Source organism: Clinocottus analis, unplaced genomic scaffold, assembly GCF_023055335.1.
Source record: "Clinocottus analis isolate CAN_PGR_092001 unplaced genomic scaffold, fCliAna1.0.p SCAF_6, whole genome shotgun sequence".
NCBI classification, from domain to species: Eukaryota; Metazoa; Chordata; class Actinopteri; order Perciformes; family Cottidae; genus Clinocottus; species Clinocottus analis.
Window position 1 is genome coordinate 14,279,058 of NW_027176218.1, and position 21,858 is coordinate 14,300,915.

Here is a 21,858-nt window from a genome sequence, read left to right on the forward strand (position 1 = left end):
CCCAAAGAATGCCAGGGGTTTCATTTGATCTCATCCCCAGGCCTCCAGTTAATGCCATCACTGTTATTACAACTTTTGCACTAGTGATTTTATTTGAGTCACAGCAATGAATCAGTGTTTTTGAACAAATTACTAATTTAGAAATTTTCAACTGGGGTTTAAAGTTGGAGGAAAGTCTCATGAGCAAGTTAGTCACAACACAAGTATTTCAGGTCACAATCCCTATGTTCTTTTCATGATATTTCATTTGTTGATCCAGTTCATTTACTCTACTATAACCATGCGTCATACATGTCATTAGTAGAATTCAAATTTTTCATTAAGGTGATTTTAATTTTTTTCTGCATAAACACCTTGGTGTGAGCTACAGAGTGACTTCAAACTAGATTTTATAAGCTCAGAAGACTTTAATAATAGGATTAAGGACTATTGACCTCTGAATGTACATGCCCCATCACCTATCGACACTGCTAATTCAATGTTTGAAGGAATTTGGTGTTTGTTGTTTTTTTGTGACATTTGTTGTTGTTTTAAACTTGCTGCTGTTATTTTTTAAGTCTGTTGTTTGAACCTTAATTTATATGTTTCTCTCATATTTATTTTTCTACTATTGACGTTAATTATGGCATCCTCATCACATAGTGACACAAATAAAGCGGCATGAGGATGCTTTATTTGGTGTCATTAAGTTTTGTAAGATTGGTGTTACCCGCTCACTACTTACAAGACATTATAAGACATTATAACTTTACATTATATAACGTGAGCTAATGTTAACCCTACTCATTTAAACCCTGAACGGCAAAATCAATTAGCTAATAAATCAATTAATAGATAACAGCAAAGGCTAAAGCCAAATACACATTACAATTGTTCAATATGATATCACTTAAATTCAAACAGATCTCCTAAAGGTTTCAATCGTGTTGGTTATTTATTAGGTTCACGTGCGCACAATTTGATGGGAATCACTTCAAGGGACTTCCGGGGATCCGTAGAATATTCGCTCGTGACACAACTCACCAGCTTAACGTTACCGCAGTGACAGGCGCTTCCTTCTACCTGCCTCCGGTTAGGAGTTTCACCGTCTTTGTCATGCTCGTCAAACGGGTTTTCTCTCTCCAGCCTCTGCGTGTCTCTGTCACACACAGCAGCCTGGCGCTACGAGCAGGAAGTAGAAGAAAAAACAAGGCAGACAAGCGGCTCATGAGAAGCAGGAAGTAAACGCTGTCGGATCGAAGTTGGATCCCCTTTTTCTGCTGTAAAGTGAAAGTAGATCCGTCGACAGCTCAAGTAATAGCATTCAGGGCACAACCACTGTGCTAGGGAAGTTAGCCGTCAAGCTAATTCCTCCACTGCCTCGTTATCTCAAAACAAGACAAAAAAACAGAGAGGGGAAGGAAGACACAGACAAGTAAGTACACTGCTAGCGCCACTGTGTGTGTGTGTGTGTGTGTGTGTGTGTGTGTGTGTCTGTGTGTGTGTCTGTGTGTCTGTGTGTGTGTGTGTGTGGAAGGCACTATATGAGTGTGTGAAACAGAACTAGCAGAGAAGCTGTGAGGAGAGAGGGTGCTGCACGTTTTCACCAGTTGTTTGTGTCAGCAGTGTGGAAAGAGTATAAAAACATAGCACGTGTGTGTGTGTGTGTGTGTGTGTGTGTGTGTGTGTGTGTGTGTGTGTGTGTGTGTGTGTGTGTGTGTGTGGATCACGCATCATGGTCTCCACATTTTCGGAGTGAGCTGAAAGGTAGATGAAAGGGCATGAAGGCTAAAAACAAAATAAAGCATGTAAAGGTCAAAGCCTGAGAACTTGCAGAGGGAGGTGAGCGATGATAAGAAAAAAAGAACGAAGACGAAGAAGTGGGTGTGGGGTCATGCTCAGGGTACTGCCATACTCAGCACTATCCATTTGTGAGTCAGTAAACAAAAGTGGGTCTGTTTGCACACAAATATAGTTTGGTGACTGCAGATGTGGTCTTCTTGTTTATTGTCCTCGCAAAATGATGTGTTTTGTGTGTGTGTGTGTGTGTGTAATAGTGTTGTTCTGCATGCTGTTTCCTGTGGACTTTGCCTCCCTCTGTACATCATCTGTTGTGGGAGTATTATATCAGAGGGGATTAGTCCTGAGGATCTTGGACTTTCCCCTGTGCAAATATGAGAGCTGTTCACAGAAGGTCGCAGCTATTAATAACCTGTCCTCTACTCTGTGTCTCCTGTAGGACTTATTCCGCTTATCCCCAAAATTATAATCGGTCACCATGGACCACAAGGGGGAACCCCAAGAAGAAGTTATGGGCCTGAAACACGAGGAGCTGCCGCAGATGGATGGATCGTGTGACGCATGCGAGCCTGACGAGGCCCGACCGGCTACACAAGTGTGCCACACCTGCAGTTTTGCCTTCTGCACTGTCCATGCTGACAGACATGCCAGCAGCACACATCACCCAATACTGCCTTACAATCACGAGGGGACACAAGCCAATGGACTTGGCACCGACAGAGACTCCAGAGTTGGAGATGGCGCTGAGGATGAGCCTCGTGTGGAGAGGGCAGCTGGAAATAGCGCGAATCAGGAGATGCCGCAGCTCGGCTTGGCGGTGGCTAATGGCGAGTGTGAGGGTGATGATGCTGGGGTAAGAGAAGAAGTCAAGAGTGGTCCGCATCTGGAGGCTGAGCTGGGTGATGGAGTTGAAGGTGCAGAAGCAGGGCAGGAGGCCTTGGCCGCTGGAGAGGCTGGGAAGAGGGACACAGTGACAGTAGAGAGATTGCGCTGCAAGGAGCATAAACAGGAAGGCTCCCTCTACTGTAAACCCGACGAGAAGATCATCTGTGTGGTGTGTGCTGTGCAGGGTGAGCACCGTGAGCATGAGATAATCACCCTGCATGAGGCCTACGTGTGGCAGAAGGTGAGTCACACACCCAGAACAGGATAGCTATATATATCTATATCTATATCTCAGCACTGTATTCTCTCTACTGTAGGTAATCGCTCAAATGTATAACAATCTACTCAGTGTCCTATCTTGGTTACATTTAAAATTCAGTATTAAATAGTATTTCAATAGCTGTAGGCCCTGTAGTCTTTAAGTCAACTCACTTGGGCTCTGCAAGAGCTCTGGGTGATATTTTAAACATAAAAATCTCTCATGACCATGTTAATGTATGGATTTAATTGTACAGCAACAAAAATACTTTCTAGGAAAACTGGGAAATGGAAATTAAACATTAGGAATATACCCCAATGTCAATTTGGCTTGATGCCAAATCACCCGAACTCCTTTTCCCAGATGGCTTTTTATCCTTCAGGCGTATTTAATAGTGCTTTCTGATACTGATGGCATCAGAAACCAGAACTTAGTTTTGGATTAATATTTTAATAGTCAAAGGTTTCGCTTGTTAACACTAAAATAAACTAAATCACAAAGCCGGTGCATTAGCTTCAGTAACAATGACCCACATGGTAGGTTGAATGGGATTTAAAGAGCACAAGTTTTGTCATCCTCTACCCTGTGGCTGCAGATCTTAAAGACAAAAGTAGAACAGTGCACTGTTCAAATGCATCATACATCATGGTCTCATATAGATTGATGAAAGACAAAAGGGGTCACACACTTGCACACAGCTTAAGGCCACATTATTTACACTAAACCGACTTTAGCTTTCATTCTGCTCAATGTGTCAGTGCATTCATGTGAAAGGTCTCTTGATCTACGATAATACTGATATGATTTCCTGTTGCTGTCCATAGCCTTAAGCTTATAGAATGTCAAATTTGATATGTACTTTCGGCCTGCTATTGAGTTGTCACAGATGTCCCATGCCTTTTCTCTAAATATATTCTATCAATATAAATACTGAAATGTTCAACTACAAATATGGTCATATTTTATTTTTGTCGTTGTTTCCAGTCTTTCTTTGAGAACAAGTTAATTAGATTCTTTTAAATGATTAACATTGCCTTTTATAACAGATGATCTCTTTGTAGCTATGTGCTGTGTTTTATGTAGTGGCATTATATTTACTGTGTGTTTTTTGTTTTCCACCTGAAGAGCAGGCAAGGTTATGACCTGCTGGGCTGTACACAACAGATGTCTGAGAAGATCAAGAGCAAGTGGACCAACCCCGAGGTGAGTGCAAACCCCTGCGCACATCACACTGAGTCCAATCCTCATGCAAGTTATCCAGCATGAGCCTTTTTTCGAAACTCCCTCCCAAAGGATTTGCACTCAAATGTTCTCATTTAGAAATGAGCTCTTATCAAATGAAATGAGATTTTATCCGCGTCAATAAAGGTACACTTGACCTCCTTGCAAAAAATGACAGTGGTTTCAGTCAGCCTGACAAATTAAAACTGCAGACCCCGCAGGTCCATTTTTACATTTCAATGGAATTCTACATTTCAATTTTTCCCGGTTACTGACTTCAAATTCCAATTTGGATCACTGACAATCTGATTTGAAGGTATGATTATTATGTTATTTTGTCTGAAAATAGCTAAATGAGTATTTTTTATTTTGTTATTTATCATCTTCTGTTTGTTTTTAGAATTTTTATTTCGTTGAACCTGGTTTCAAGGCATGGGAAGCCATAAAAAGAGCAAAATAAAATGAACCATTACTCATTTCTAATTCAGTGGGTACAGCAGTAAACACTGCAGAGAGATATAGACTGTAGCAGTGGATACACAGCCGTAGAATGAGATAAAGAGGGATTAGAAGAAGAAGAGATAATGTCATAAAGGCAGTGGTTCGTAAACATGAGAACCAATTATTTCAATTCATATATAGTTAATGCTGCCCCACTCACAGATAACAGACTTTGGGTTTCTGAAGCTACGGTTCTACTTGTAGTGTACAAGTTATGCCATCATTGTGAGATCACGGAGTCATGTCAGTGTCAGCCTTCAGCACTGCGCCAAGTCGGAGGGTGTGTTTTCAACTCCATTTACTCATTGTCATGTATAACATGGAGATGAATACAGAATACCTGTAGCTGTTTTAATGGCCTTGTTGGACTTGTAAAATTGACAAAATTCCAGACTTAGAAAGTGAATGTAGTGTATTATACACTGCGTTAAATTGCAAGGTGTTTATAATGTTTTTTTATCCCTCTCGATGGATAAATAAATAACACGGACAAGATATTAAAGACACCTTTCGTACAGCCCAATACAACACAAATATTCATTACACCCTCATGAAACTGTCTAGTCAAGCTATTTTTCAACATTTCGATTTAACCATATGAACCTTTTATAATAGAAATGAAGAAGAGCAATAATGGTCATTAGTTGAACATTTGTATTTAACCTTTCCCAGACTGCTGTCTGAAAAGGAGTGTGCCTGGTGCATTATGCACACAGTCACCTTTTTCTTGATATCAACAATAAGCGGCAAACAGTATTTTCACATCAAGTCAACCTTAAAAACCTTGCCTGTATTTCCATTGCGGATGCAATAGCCGGGGCATGTTCTGCCACCGAAAAATAAAACCTGACCTCAGACAGTTCATGTTGTGCAGTAAGAGACATAACGGTGAGCGACAGGATCGAGTCTCAGCTACTTACCGTTGACAGTGACAGCTCCTGCTCCCTCAACCTCCTCTGCAACGCCTGTTCTTCCTCATGCTCTGCTTATGAAACTGAATACTTCAGAGAGCATTTGCACACAGGAGCATTGCTCAATACCTGCAAAGATGTGACCGAAGCACAGAGGCTTAATGTAGAAGGTTAATTTGACTGGCCTGCAAGAGGAAACGCTTTTACTGGCAGCCGGCACCCAATCCAAGTTCATGTCTATTATCATACTGAAATATCAATGCTGCCCCAAGGACTTCCTGGACATTTAGACTTGTGCCGTTCCACTATAGAGGTGCAGTGCCTTCGGCGAAACACTTACCTGCTCACTCACGGGCCATTGTGTGAGAAGCCATTATGTGGATTTGTCAGCGTGTCCTCTCTGCACACTCAAATGCTCAAATGTCAACGTTTCTCATTATGCGTGACAAATGACCATCAGTGGGACTGCTCCTGGTGAGGAAAGTTCTGTCTATGTGAGAGAGACAGAGGCCAAAAAAGAGAACGAGATCAGACAGGAGTTGGAGGTTAAGCTGCCGCGGGATCTATGTCGTCCGATTTACGTCATATGTTGTGAGCCCGATAAATCGGCCTCATTATTTGACACTCGCGTAAAATAATTGCCATTATACCTCCTCGCGCACCAAAATGGAGAGTTAGACAGACAGACAGGCAGCTGCGAGCAAGAAACACAACATAGGGAGAAGCAAGGCACATGTGTGTAAATAACAAACCAGCACGCGTGAGACTGTCTGTCTGTCTGTCTGTCCGGAGGGCATGCACACTCGCCCCGCTCTCAAAGTTGAGTTCTGCTCGTGCGGGACCCAACGGAGACACTGGCCCTGTTATGATTTGTCACATTCGATGCAATCGCACCCACACAAAGTGCTGCATGTCGCTGCTGAGCGTCGGCCCAGCCACCAGATCAGAGAGGTCAACATCCGCGAGTAAACAAATGCAACGTATATTGCGCAGACAAGGTGGCTTGTTGTTGTCTTGAGAATGAAATCTACTCCTTCATGAACCGGAAGAAGAACATCCAATCAGTTCCTCCGTACACCTCAAGACACTGATGATGAGTTGAGTTCAGTTAGCTCCACTCATGCAGGCGGGACAGTTGCTATTACACAAATGTTATTTTCATCTTTATTTGTTCATTTTAAACACTGACAATATGACACATACAGTATATTACTAATATGATAATATGGAAATGTGTTTATGTAATACAATAATATGATAGAATGCAATGTATGACAAACAATTATACTATAGGTGTCAATAAGGAAAGCTGCGGTCTGTGAAAAGGTAAATGGGGGAATTTAACCCCGAGCTAGTGTTTGCTTATTAAAACTAGCCTGTGTAATTATGTACTTTGCTGCAGGTGTGAGGATTTTTCTCTTTCTAAGCACGGCTGTGTTCTCCATGGGGAAGTGGAATATAATGCAAAAAAAAAAGCAGTGATGAGGCTGCGTGTACATATTAATGTGGGGCCAGAGGCGTAACATAACATGCCGGCCCAAGATTGCTGTCAGTCGTCACTAATCGTCAAAGAGCTGGAAATGATTTATGAAATGTGTTCGGGCTTTATTTCAGGACAACGGGGTTGTTGTCATATATTTTTCTCGCTCCCTTTTTTTAGTTACCCACTTTCTGCTGGGTCGAGTGTCGTCTAGGACACACACCGCTTTTAGTGCTGCTCTCTGCAGCTGGAGAGAGGAGTCAAATATCTGGAGGCAGCATGGCAACAAGAGCCCAGTCACAAATGATATGTATGCACTAGCTACATCCATTTTCTCTGCCTCGCAAAATTTACAAGAGCAGCAGACATTAAAGCTGTCTTAGGAAGCCGAGGAACAGACGGCAGCGGCATGAAAAGACTTTGCTGCTATCGGTTATTTTCATCCTGCTTTTCTTGTTCATTTCTACCTCATCCTTGTCTTCCTCCTCCCACCCTTCCTCTCCCACTGCTCTTTAAGACCGCCATTCCCCTTCTATCTCCACTCACAGCATTTTAATTGAATTACCCCGATTCATACCCCAGAAAGTTGCTTGGCTGACATTGCCTCACTCAAAACCAATAAAAAGGTGCTGGGTATTGAAACTCTACTATTATTAAACCAAAGGCCTTCTGTCGCTCCCCCCCCGCCCTCTTTTTACTTCTCTTGCATCCCCACTTCATATTACTTTATAGAACTTTTGAACAGCTGATGTTTTTCGAGTGAACTTGTATTGCTGTGTTGTGTTAGAGGTTTAATTGGAGAATCTAATTCCTGGAAGAGATAAAAGAGAGCGTGAGAGAGTAGTGTTCACTTGGATCAGGGCCACTATTGCCAAGGGCAAGGACAGTTCAAATCCATTTACTCCTAATGCTCTATTAATGCTTTTTAAGCCTTTTTTAAAAAGCATCACGCAAAACAGACCACAGTAAGCACCAGAACTGGCACTAATTTCAAAGAAAGTTAACCATTTGAACTAGAGTGCTCCCAAAATTCCCGTTAAGGAGCATCAAAGTCTCTTTTTGGCAATTTAAAAGAGCAAATGCTGCATCTGCATTTTCCATTGCTTCATTGAAGCTTCAGGGTGCTTTAATTTAGGAAAACAAGATGACACCATTTTGTCTGCACCACTGTATCAAACAGTGTATTCTAGATTTCTTGGGCATTACATTGTCATTTAGTTTTTTTTATAACACATTTGGTGTCTGTTGATGTATGTTTGGGAAATTAAATTGGCTTTGTCCACAAAAATGCATTTGTATGATGGGCCCACTGATGTGTCAGGTTAAGATTAAAAGCCCGATGCTACTTTGATATTTGTTGCGAGTACTTTTCCGTGTGCCTTTGTTTTCCATTTTAGCCTCGTGATGGCTCACCAAAGTAATGCAACTTTTTTTTTTTTTTAAATGGCTTTATTTCTTTTTCAGCATTTTTTATTTTTTTTGTCAGCACTGATGACTAGCATAACCTTTCTATTCTAGCCGGTAACAGAGTACACTATGGCGTGAAGTTAATTCAGTTTGAGCGTCTTGCCTGATTGTAATCATGTTAAGTGTCTGAGGAGGGTTTTATTTCATCAAGTAAGCCAAATACCCCGACTTTCTTTTTCTGAGGAAATGTTCATGGAATTTCAACTTTCACATCGCCCACGAATTGTTCATGAAGTAATGACACCGTCTATGGTGGTTGACAGGCAGATTACGGTCCCTGGCTTGTCATAGGCCTTTTTAGCAATTGCCTGCAATACCATCATTCCCGAATTTCTCTGAGAACAGTTCGTACAAGGCATGTTAGAAACATGACTGAAAATAATTTTGGCTTTTCCCTAATCTGCATGCAGAATGTCATACCTTTTTTTTTTTGCTTGAAAAATAAATGAGCCTTCTTAATCTGCTAGCCTGATGTCATACCTCTGCCTGTGCTCTCTTGCTCTCTCATATCCACTGTCCTTACTCTAACTCTGCCCTTGTAAGCAGCGTGCCGCTGTCTCTCCCGAGGCCTCATTTTGTGGCCTCAGCTTGCCGCTATGCAAATGAAGATTAGCACGCATGAATGCTGCTTCCTTACTCGCTGGACAAATTCTCAGGGAAACGCCATTGCATTCACTGAGTGAAAGGGCAGAGGGCTCCTGCTCCACAAAAACAAAGAGCACTGATCCAGGATCATGCCTCCCATCTGCCACAGGGACTCGGTGGTAGGGCAGGGGGCCCGTTGGAGGCCCTGGGCGGAAGAAGATGTGATGATGAAATGTGTCCGTTTTATAAGATCCTAAAGACAACAAGTTTTATGTTCCGATGCTGTCCGCCCTATTCATGTAGGAGCTTTGTTCTTGACGAGCATTGTTCTTTATGATTTATTGTAACTGCTTTCTCTTTATTCTCGGGAACCCGGTGGCACCACAAAAGAACAGTGCATGCAGATTTTTTTGAGTTGATAAATACATACTGATTGACTTATTTCTGTTGGTAGAATGATGTTATGTGAAACGAAACTCGACGTTCATGAGTGAAGATGAGTTGTTGCAAATGTTTCCCCACTATTTAATTTTTGCAGCACGAGTAGAGAATAGTCAGCGCTGTGAACTGACGTATTATCAGCTACAAAGCAATATATTCCGCTTGTAACTTTTTCTAACATTAGAAAACACGATGTGTAACATGAGTTAATATTAGCCATAAGCTACTGGCTATAAGTTAAATTAGCTTATTAGCTGAGTTTATTTTAAAGTGTACAAATTCATACGTTGTCTCGCTGTAAGTCATTTGGAGACTTTCCATTCAAAATAAATGTCTCAAATGTAACTCTTCATCGGTATTCACAAAGGTAGCTGAATGCTAAAGCTACGCCTGACTTGGAATTGACTAATGAAGCAATTACTGCTAGCTGTTATTAAATTCATACTGTAGTTGTAATATAAAAAAATATTGACAGGCTCATTACACTTGAAAATGCCTTGCATATTGTAATGCTTTGAAAGATGAATATTTGAGAGGAACATTTAGATTTGCAGGGGAGTTGGACTTGAATATGGAACATGCTGATCCATCACGGTGTCGATGACACCTCAACCAGAGCCAACTTGGAGCAAGACGCCCGCCACATCACAACACGAGCAACAGCTCAAGCATTGAATTATTATCTCCCTATGAAATGAGGTAGTAAATGCCTTGTCATTTCTAAATGTGTTTAAGTGTTGGCTGTGTATGTTCTAATTGATGAGTCTTCTAAAAGATTTAATCACCTTATAGAGTAATTCATTTGAGTTCATGATATTTGGGCTCTTCCTACTATCTCTATGTTAAAGTAAAGAACTTCTGGCACATTGGAATAGATTTGGAAAAAACAAAGCTTTATTCTCTCCTGTCTTTTACATTCTAATTGAGTATCTATATAAGGAGCAGAACATGTTGCTAGTCCAAGGCAGTTGTGGTCTATTGTTTCTAATTCATTAGAGATATATTCAGAGTATTGATTTTAGTGAAGGACAAAAAAACAAAACACACCTCTTGCTTTCCAATTGCTTTCCAATTGAACAAAGTATCTTTGTCCGGTTTAGAATGAACAATGTGCACATTTCTCTCTGTTCATACAACGAAAGTAAACATAAAATGTTACCTAATGCGCTTGGTTTAATCGCCAATTTGGAGAATCTGATTGCTTGTGCAGAAATAGCATGTACATGATAAAACTGTGGGCCCCTGGGGGCCGTGGCTCTGCCAACCTCTGTAAAGACTGATGATTCCTTGCTTCACTGGAGAGAGGCAGGCTGAGGGGAAACAAGATAAAATAGATGGAAAGGAAGAGAGTGAAGTTCTGCTCAAGGGAAGTGGAGAGACCGAGCAGCTGATGTTCATAGATAGACGTGATTATAACATATTCAGAAGCGGAGATCATGACGAGAGGCTTCGAGGTGTTTTACCTCATGGTAGCATCTGTGTTGGAGGTGGAGCCAGCTTAGTGGTAATGATTGTAGGAAGGCGTATGGTTTATTGAAGTGTTTTAACGTAATGAGTCATAGCTAAAGAGCGCTCCAACAGGGAACAGGGGAATGGATTAAACAGTATCTCAGTGAGCAGTTTGGTGCCCTGAAAGCCAAACAGATGGCTTGCTGTGGTAGAAGGAGCCTCCGAGGTCTCTATCTACAGATGGGTTACAAGAGTTTACCTCCAGGTGATCTGCTCCATGCTATCAATTAGCTACTGCCTGACAGACCCCACTGGGCTTATTCAAGTATTATTCACGTCAAAGTAAAAGATCAATCAATATGTTTTTCTCTATTTTTGCATCTTAATGTCCAATTCATAGCCATACTTTTTTTTTTTTTTTTTTACTGTCACCTCATCTCTATGTTTACCAGTGACGGGCCGTGAAAATTGTCATTACGCCAGCTGTAGAGTTTACCAGCTGATCGTGCCCCCCCTCCCTATGCGCACGCGAGTTAGCTCGCGAGCTACACAAAACTTTCCAGTTTCCATCGTGCGTGTCTCACAAGCAATGCCGCCAGTAGGTTTAACACAGTCCACAGAAAGTAGTTTCCAGGTACAGATGATCTCTTCTTCTACTTCTAATTAAAGCGTTCTTCTTCTAACACTTCAAGTTGACTAGGTGCCTACAGCGTTACCTAAAGTGGAGGAGTGTGTGGTGCATGGTATCGTTGTCCTCATTCAGAGTAGGACAGAACCAGCTAGCAGGCGTCACCGTGTTTAACTGGCGGAGAGAGAGAAGAAAGAGACAAAGAGAAAGACAGAGGTGACATGTAATTGGTCAAAGAGCGTTAAGGAGCGAGCGTCAAGCTGGCCAGCGAGCTGCTTAAGAAACAAAAAGCAAGGCAGCAGGAGACAGACAGGAGCTTATGAGAACATAAGCTAATAGGGAAACATTATCTTAATACATGTAGTGTATTTGTGAAAAACAATTCAATATAAAATATAACTTTTAATTATTAAAAGAAATATACATATTTTAAAATTATATTATAAAATAGCTATAACTTTGTGATTCTCTTTATGCCAGCAGAGAAGGCCTAGCTGGCCCTGGCGGCCCACCACTGATGTTTACTTGTTTTTGTATTGTCCTTCTGATTTATTCAATATTTCATACCTACGCTGAAGTGGTTCATTTAGATTCATTTGAAACCGCAGCCCCACTATCTCTTTCCTGCCTTGGTTGCTTGTGGATTTCCTCCAACTAAATGTGCCCAGTTCAATCTTTCACTTTCACTCACCCTCTCCTTCTCCGGTCCTTCATCTACATGTCTTAGATGTCAACAGAGGAGCTTGAGGCCTATGTGAACAGTCAGTTTGATGAGCTCCGCAAACTGGTGCGTCTGGAGGAAAAGAGGACCCTTCACCTGGTAGACCTCAAAGAGGCGTTCCTGACGGCATCCGCTGCGGAGAAAATCGCAGAGATCTCCGTCCAAACCGAGCGCCTGCAGGAAGAGATGGCCAGCATCACACACCAGCTGTGCCTGCTGGAACAGGCGGAGGCGCTAGGTCCTGCGATGGCAGCAGAGGCCCTCGGAGCAGGACCAGCCCACCGAGTGCCGGTGAGTAGGGCCTTTCTTCTTTCCTTATCGTGCTTATTCTGCTTCTAAAAGTACTTTTGTACGATCAGTAGTGTGTGTGTGTGTGTGTCTCTCAGCTACAGTAAGTGTAGGTAAGGTTAGCAAATAATGTCCCAGAAGCCTAGTGTGACTAACATTCAGCATGCCAGGCTATATATAGGTCGGTGTTTAAAGCTTGGATGCTTCGGCTACTGCAAAACACAGCGTTTACCTTCAAATCTTCAGACTGTTGCTTTACATAACTACAGTCTTAGACGGTAACGAGTCATATGTGGTTCAAAGTGTCGGCCTTGCTCAAATATCCCTCCCCTGAATATGAAAGGCAATCAACGTGGGTTTTCAGCCCAGTTACAATCTGTGTTTCATGTGGGCTTTTAGAACCGTTAAACCTGATCAACTTGATTCAGAGGTGGAAGTTGGTTGAGAACTGGGCAGCAAGTAACAGAAGTCTTATGCTGTGGGCTCGGGCTCGGAGTTTTGGGTCGATTTTTAAATCATTTAGGATCTTAAAACTTCTGTAGTCTGAGCCCTTGACCTGTTGTGTACAACATCTTTGGCTGGTTTTGAAAGCAGTTACCAAAATGACTAAAAGTGCTTTTGATCCGTTGGCCCGTATCTGAGCAAAGCTGGTGCCCTGAATCGCGTCACATGGCAAAGTTTGCAGAGAGCACAAGCAAACGGGGTCAATGATTAATCAACGCAAAACTTTAAACACAGAGGTCTGCTGCCAAAGTTGTAACTAAGGGCAGCCTTGTAAAACTGGGCGCTATTGCCTTGTCAATAAACAATTACAAACAGTTTGCCAGCCAGCAGAAAGCTGTTCTGTTGCTCATCATGTGGATCCAACTAAACAGTGCATGCTGTACATAGTTATTATTTATCATTTTTATGTCTGCTTGTGATGTGGCCCAACTTACAAATGTTATTGCTGGTAATGACTGGTGCCTTGTTTAAAGACACCTGAGCGGGATGGTTGCTCGCAGCCATGGAGGTTCGAGCCCAGACCTTCAACTTAAAGGATTATCTTTCTAATGACTGTGGCATCTGCTGTGCAGTCATTATGGAAAAAATGAATATGGTAAACAGGTGTCACTATACACAGTTTTGTTCCAAATGAAAGGAGAGACCGGCTGGATTTATCCAGGCGAGCATTATGTTCATGTGGAGAAATGCAGTCTTTCTTTCATAGCTGTGATGCGGCTAGTTAGATGAAAATACATCCTGGGCTGTAGACTGATCAGGTATAAAGGTAACTGTGTTTGTCCTTTTGGCTACAGAATAGTACGGCTATATACACATGAGCTGGGCACACTGTCCTTCCTTTTTAAATATCTGCCCCTTACTCAAAGAAAGGTTCTTTTTATAATTCATATATTTAAACGCTGGTTAACGCAGTCAGAAGTGCAAGCAATGCCGTCCACATTTACATCACTTAAGATTCTGCAGCACCTCACTCTCTCATCTCTTGTTTGAACATTGAAGTGGAGACTTTTACTGCATATACATCCCAAATTAAAATATCCCCTCGGTCCATTTGTCACTCTCTCCACTGAAGTCACCACCATTCAGGAAAAGGAGGCCAGAGTGTTCCCTGGTGGTGTTTTACAGGACCAGGGAGGCTTCAGTAATGGTGCTGTGCAGATTGCTTTTCTAGCTGAGAAATGAATCTACGGTGCGCCAAGTTCATTAAGGGCCCTAATTGAATGCTGATTGTTACCATGTTTGTTCTTGTGTGTTAGTTATGGCTGGAGTGGGCAGTGTTATTTGGAACTGTATGGTCACAGGAGAGGTATGTGAGGTTTAGAGCGAAGATTTATGCAGCACTTATCCAGCGATGATGCATCTTATTAGGTGAATTGAGCTGAGTTGTCCGCGTAGTCTTGAGAAGTGAATGGATCTGGGGGCACCAAAACAGTCGTTGCGTCAAGTCCCCCTGAACTCACAGAGACCTGCAGCCGTTTGGTCCTCGGTAAAACATTTGTGATGTGTAGAGAGTTTCTTGTATCCAGAGAACTGGCTCAAACATTAATCCTCCGACTTGCTCCCTCGCTACATCACGGTTAGTCTGTCTGTCTCATAGTGGCAGTGTCTACTGAACTACAATCATTCACTTCCCTCTTTACTGCAGGTCTGTGGAACTTTGCAGGGTACTCCTGGTCACACTGGACACTGGAGCTGAAACGATACAGTTTTTCCACTAATAATTGTTTTGATTAAATAGTCATCGTTCAAAATTTGAAAAATTTCAAATTGGAAGTTTTTGAACTGGTACCTTCATTCCAACTTTTTCCAAGAGAAGAAAAGACCAGCAGCTTCTGAGTCAAGTGAGAAAAGCAATTGCTGCTGTGAGCTCACCCACCACAGCCGTGTAACGGCAAGCCTGTGGAATAGAGCAACTATGATGTAAAATGTGTCTCACCTTCATAAGCCCCTTCCTTTCAAACTGCTCCCCAAGGAATATACCACATAATTGATGAGAGTCTTCGGGCTTGAGGTCAAACAAACAAATTACTGCTGGTTCCGTTTAATAATCTCTCATCCTTCTTTTAACTCAGCAACACATAGGTGTAGACACACACACACACACACACACACACACACACACACACACACACACACACACACACACACACACACACACACACACACACACTAGAGAGGGTCAACAGGGATGAGAAAAACATTCAGAAAATTGCCCAATCAGTGTGAGCCAGAGGGAGAATATATTAAGCAACTTTGTCTCCGTCTGAGCCCATTTATTATAAAAATACTCAGTCTCCATGTTTTCAGTAAAAATTGCCGGTAGGTACTCGTTTGTACAGCTGTGAGGTTTGTTGACTTGAACATTCTCTGACGACTGTACAGTAATTAATAAAACATTCATATGTCACCGAGCAGGAAATGATCTTTTGGCCTAACTGGGACTCGGCCAGTGCATAAAAAAACAAACCGAGCTGCCTCATCATCAGGCATTGGGAGTCTCGGTCGTGACCCGGGTCACCGTGAAGTCCTTGGAGGCTGATTTGAAACAATGCAGCCTTTTGCACATAACTCTACAATAATATGAAGCGCTTTGTTGCACATTCCCATGCAATTGTGTTCAATTTTGATATGTCATGCATGTTAGAGAATAGTTCTTTTCTAAAGTAATTTAAAACAGTAAAACGTGATGTTTTATTGGTAATTCATCACGTGCACTGATTGTGAACCCTACATGGTTTTAAAGGTGCACCATATGAAGCCATCTAACTTGATACTAATTTCATGATATACTGATTTTTTTTCTACATGTTCGATAGTATGACTGCACTGATTATATAGTATTACAATTATTTATTATAGGTCATTTATGTGTGTACTAAAAACAGATTAGGTGGGTTTATTACATATACCAATTTACCCGAATTTCAACAGCAGTTTTTTATTTAGCTCTGCTCCAACAGATGTTTTGTATGTGAAGTTAGCAGCACACCTTTGAAATAGAGCTAAGCGCTATTCGAAGAGACCAAAGATTCATCATAAGACGTTTTTAAATTATGAAGAAGGCAGCTTTAGGTTGCTCTTACATTAGCTTTGTGAGTTTGAGATTTTTTATGTGCGCATTATAGACTGAACAGCCCCAGGCCATGTAAATATTATTATTATTATTAATAATATTCAGCTGTGAAGGTATGTTTCCCCACCTTTACTGCCAGAAAGGTAACTGCAGTGATAACAGTCAAAACAAAGCTTCTTAGCCTTTTTATTCTTACAGCACATTGCTTCTGATTTTGTGGGCAGTGGCACTGAAAAACTCTTGAATTGGCTCAAATAAAAACAAAGCACACAACTGGGACTATAATGACATTCTGTTTATAATGTTGAACTATCAAATATGTCAAACCTGCAAATATGAAAGCAATACAGTGTGCATTACTTGCATAGCATCAGAGGGGGATGGACTGGTGTTGTATGCTACCAAGTTCACACCAAACAAGTGGTAACAACGTTTATTCTGCTTTATCATTAAGAACACCATTCGATCACCAGGAATGATTCCCTGTCAGTATTAATGATGTCAGAGCAGGTATCAATACACTATTACTATCAACTCTGTAGGAAGATATCTCATTGTTGATTTAGTCTCTAAATGGGAATTGATTTTTAAATTAAAAGATAATATAACGCAACATTTACTCTCTTTAGAATAGTTAGATACATTTTAGTCTACCCGATAAAATGGGCAGCACATGCGACAACATGGATCAAAAGTTTCTATCTACCAAAGGTCTTTTCACCCAGCAACATCATTATTTCTTTCTAGCAGACTTACACTATGGGATTTGTATAAGTCTTCATCCCTTTGAGTGTCTTAAAACCTGCTACTGTTAGCAGTCTACTAATGATAGGTCAGCTAATCAACCAAGCAAACAGAAAGAGAAACCAGTTACGAGCTTCTCTGGTGAATGTCAGCTCTGCACTCTGGTTTCACAAATTGGCTTTAGACTCTATTGAAGTGTTTGACGAGGTAAACCAAGAAGAAGCTCACTAAGTTCCAATATTTAAAAGTACCGTATTTGTCCAGATCTGATGTTAATTAAATTTAGAGCCAGATCTTAGTCAGTGAGGAAGACAGCCAGTCAGTGCTCTGCAGCCACCACTCATCAGCTCTGCTGTCATCTGCGATGCTGCCAAGAAGCCACCGCCTTCAAGACGCTGGAAAGTACAGTGTCCAAATCCCTTTCTGCCGTCGGCAGTCAAGGTCCAGGGCTACAGTACAGGCAGTGCTGAGCAAAATATTACATATGACAAAAGAGACGGTCTTGTGATCAAGGTCCTCTTGACTGAAAATACACCGATTTGCGATTCTAAATGGTATTATGAATGGTATAACGAGTACGTACTGTTGTACATGACAGCAAATTCAAGTGTATTGCATTGATACTTGTATGTTTGGCATGCTGAATACCAAGCAAACCGGTGTACTGGTAGGCTTTGTGGAAATAATGCTTTTACATCTTCTAGAATGACAGAATTGGAAATGTGATTTACATTTTTAATTTGGCACATGAATAAATGTGCGATGCTCGTGTAACCGTCGCTTCCTGGCAGCAAACAAATCGTGTCCATCATTTTGACATGGGAAAATCTTTTAAGCTGCAATCACAATTAAACAGGCTCATTTGGTGCTTTGTTCCAGACTGCTCCTTTTTAAAAGCTGATGAATATACATGAGCATGAGTGGTGGATGAAAGGGAAAATGAATTGGTCCGATTAATTGCCCCACCAGATGCACAACCTAGTTGATGTAATTTATGTTTATTTTTTTTATTGACCTTTTTATTTGTTATTCACAAGTCCCGCGTGAAGATTTTAAATGTTGAATTCTCTCTCTTTCCTTTTCAGCGCGACATTGAAGCCAGGCCGAGGTAAGACTGCCATTGTGATTCATTTTCACCCTTTCATAAGGATAGTTTGACACACACATACAAATGCACACCCTCCAAGTCTTTTCCCATCTTATAGTGATTCATTAAACAAGCTCACCACAGTCACCTATGCCCATGAAGCTTCCCATGCCTCCTAAGCTCACATGCGAGTCACGTCAGTGCCCCATCGAGGCAATTAGTTGTGTGTCGGGGTGTGTGTGGAGGTGTGTGTGTGTGTGTGTGTGTGTGTGTGTGTGTGTGTGTGTGTGTGTGTGTGTGTGTGTGTGTGTATGTGTGAGCCTGCTGGAATCAGAAGAGGCGACAGCCTGCCTGCTCCAATAAGAGTGCGAAGGACAGTGGCTGACAGGCTGGAGCTGTGTGTGTGTTCATGCATGCATACTGTATACAGTACGTGTGCACTGTAATAAGACAAGCTGTTGTGTCATTAGTCGGGTCAAGTTGCGCCCTCTGAGCCCTCATAGTATTTATATTTGTACGGTGCCAAAGCTGGTTCTGTGTGCCTGCAGGTACGTGTAAGAGAGGTGGACGAACTGAACTGGACCAATGCAGCGATATTATTTTCCAGTTTCCAGATGCATTTACAGTCTGTTTGGGTCTTTTTATTTTTCCTGGACTACATCCTTAACCTTTATCTCTGTCTGTGTCAGACAATCTGAAATGGATAGTCCTCTCCCAGTCTCACACTCATTGATCTGTTGACACTGAAAACCTCACTGCCTCCTTCACCCGGTTACAGGAGCGCTCCTAGCACCACCTGCTGTCTCTGCCTCTCCTCCTGGCCTTCTCTGTGGGCTTTCATCTCAAAGTACTCCTCCCTGCTACAGACACGTACACACCTTCAGCAAATGCCTGCACATCTGTCCTCAGAGAAAATAACCTTATTTTCTGTGAGACTTAATTTGATTAGATAAGACGAGATAAGATGAAGGCGGAAAAAATATATAAATAATCCTGTGTGCCACAAAATAAACTTTTCGTGGATAACATGCATATTTTTACTATTGATGCCACGCATCCTTGCATGTTGGAAATGTACTGTATGTCCACTGTGGTCTGTAATGTGCCTCGCTAATCAAAGAAAGTCAAAACCAGAGCTGGTGCACAGTGCTAACATGTAAAATGTTATTGATTGGTCAGCCAGTATTATGACCCACTCTGGAGCAGATGGCAGCGGGCTTGGACCCGAGGGTGAGATAGAGCTAATAGTTTGCCCTTGGCCAAGGTTAACCTTCACTCACTCACTCACACTCACTCACATACACATACACATACACATACACATACACACACACACACACACACACACACACACACACACACACACACACACTGTAATGGGTGCAGAATCCACTGTGGCTAGTGGAGGACATTTTGTAGAGAAATACATGAGAAGGTACATTTTGGTGGTTGGTGGAAACATGTGTTAAAAGATTCTGGACAGTGTCATGTATGAGCTTATTACAGTGGTTGCACAATAGAGATTGGACATCTTAAGGTTTGAAGGGAAAGCAAACAAAGAGTGAACAGGAAGAAAGAGGCAGCAGAGGAATAAACATTTAGCAGGATGGAGAGAGGAGTGGTGGTTTAAGGTTGTATGCAATGGGATCCAGACAGCAAATTGATTATGAAGCAGAAACACTAATCCGGTGTCTGAGCCCCATATCGCTGCTGTAGACAGAGCATCCCCATAGGACAACAATCCTGCACCCACACGCATCTTTCCCGGACTTCCTCATCAATACGATCCCCCGCCTCTCCCCAAGCCCCTTAACATAGGTACTCCATGCCTGCCAAGATTTGTCCTCCTCTGAATATAAATCTTGCTTTACTCCCCTCAGCCCAACCTTCTCTTTGCTGCCTGTGATACGTTGCAAATTGTGCTTGCCTTGCTCTGCTTAAACCCTCTCACCTCCCTTCCAATCCCAGTCTCTGACTTTCCCCTTTTTATACATGCGCGTTGTCTCGTCTACATGTGTACACTATGTCTATGTGTTTGTCTTTTTATTTGAATATTTGTGTTTGTATGCATTAACTTGGAAAAGCGGAACAATATCATTTGGATCTTATCAAGCTGTTGCGGTCTCATTTTTGTGCTTGAATAAATGCATGTAATGTGCTCAAAGGTGTGATATTTCTGTATATCATGTGTATTTATGGTGTATATTTGTATGCTAGTATCTCGTGCCGTATTAAGACATTTAGTGCCCATTTGGTAAATGAGCAAAATGATTAACTGTTGCACTTAAGCTCATGACTAAAATTATATTTCTCTCTTAAAGTATACACCTACTGTCTTTCTGAAAGCACACACTTCATTTGCTTTGACATTTTGCCTTCTCAGCCCTCATTGATCATAGATCATTGGGACATAAGGAGTCGCCATATAACTGATTAAAAGAGGAGAGTCTCTCTGAGTGTTTTTTCACATACGCACACAAATAAAAGTAAAAGCTTACTTCTGCACTTTTATGTTGTCCCCTGAGATATTATGCATCAAAAAGAAATGGAAGCAAAAACAGTGGGACAGTCAATGAGACAAAAAGAGAAGCACTGTGAAATTGCTCATTATCATGACTCTTCCAAATGGCACATGAAATAATCCATAGTTTGGTTGTTGTACATAATAATTGTAATTGTAAAACACACACAAATGAATGCTTGCGCCAACACAAATGTTAGCATATTGGAACATTAGCCTGGAGGAGCTGAATTGGGGCAGAGCTGTCTGTCATGATGCATTTTTAGCTCTGAATGGTAGTTCAGCAACACAGAAATAGTCAAAGCCGTAGTCCAATGTTGACTGCAGATAACAGTCAACATTGGTAAAGCTAAAACCTGAAGGAGCAGTGAAGTCTTTTTGGGAGCACTATCATCTTGAAGTCTTGTCAGAGATGCAACTGGCTGTTTCCCTTGCTTCCCTCGGTGAGCCTTCCCTTGTGTTTTTGTTCTGTCATTCTGAGCATTTAAAGAATATCAATAAAAAAGAGAAGCCTTAAAGGAAAGATATTTCCTGAGAAAACAGGTTTAACGCTTGCCAGTTGATTGGATAGTTTCTCAGCAGTTCAGAAACGGCATGACTTTTTTTTGTCTAGTCCGACAGATCTCAAAGATATGCATAAACGCTTATCTACAATTGTCAATCCTTAATTTATGTGACTTCATCCATCTGTACCATAGTTCTTCTTGCACCCATTAGTACTCTTTGTATTAGAAAGATTATTGTATTTTTCTATGGTATAGTTGTTAGAAATCTCTTTATGCCAGAAAATCCATTTTTAACAAAAAAATGTATAATTATGAGTTTGATAGTTTACATTGAGAGGTAAATGGTAAAGCTTTTTAAATATCTTGCATTTAACAACAAAGAAGGTATTTATTTTTATTTTTTTTAATGTAGTTGTAGCCAGTGCAGAAGAAAGTACTGTATAAAATGCACGGGAATTAAATGATGAGAGTGGAGCGCATCTGGATTGTAAGGGACACATCTGTGTGAGGGTAGTTTGTACCCGATTCCCTCTCGATTTTGTTTTCAAAATCTGCCTTTTTATCTGCCTCAAGGCTTATTTTATTTGCAGAGGGAACGTATTCAAACAGAAGTAACAAGCGCTATATGTCTGTGAAACTCCAGAGGCTACTGTATAGAAACCTACCACCCCGAAAGAAGAAGAAGAAGAAAGCGAACATGATACAAGGGAATAGGGGAGAATCATTAAAAATAATCAAAATGCATACATATCAAATGAAGGGGAACCAACCGGCATAAATAACTGGGATGAGAGAGCTTTGTTGCTTT

At 41.4% G+C, this 21,858-nt stretch overlaps 1 protein-coding gene across 1 annotated transcript in view; it reads left to right on the plus strand.

Moving 5' to 3' along the window:
* Window positions 1-1,046: 1,046 nt before the first annotated feature.
* trim44 (tripartite motif containing 44) overlaps window positions 1,047-21,858 on the plus strand; it is a 39,245-nt gene continuing 18,433 nt past the window's right edge. The window contains exons 1-5 of the mRNA XM_068603051.1: window positions 1,047-1,414; window positions 2,219-2,905; window positions 4,049-4,126; window positions 12,334-12,618; window positions 18,022-18,044. Coding sequence (XP_068459152.1) covers window positions 2,258-2,905; window positions 4,049-4,126; window positions 12,334-12,618; window positions 18,022-18,044 — 1,034 coding nt within the window. The 5' untranslated portion in view covers window positions 1,047-1,414; window positions 2,219-2,257. The remainder of the gene's footprint in view (window positions 1,415-2,218; window positions 2,906-4,048; window positions 4,127-12,333; window positions 12,619-18,021; window positions 18,045-21,858) is intronic.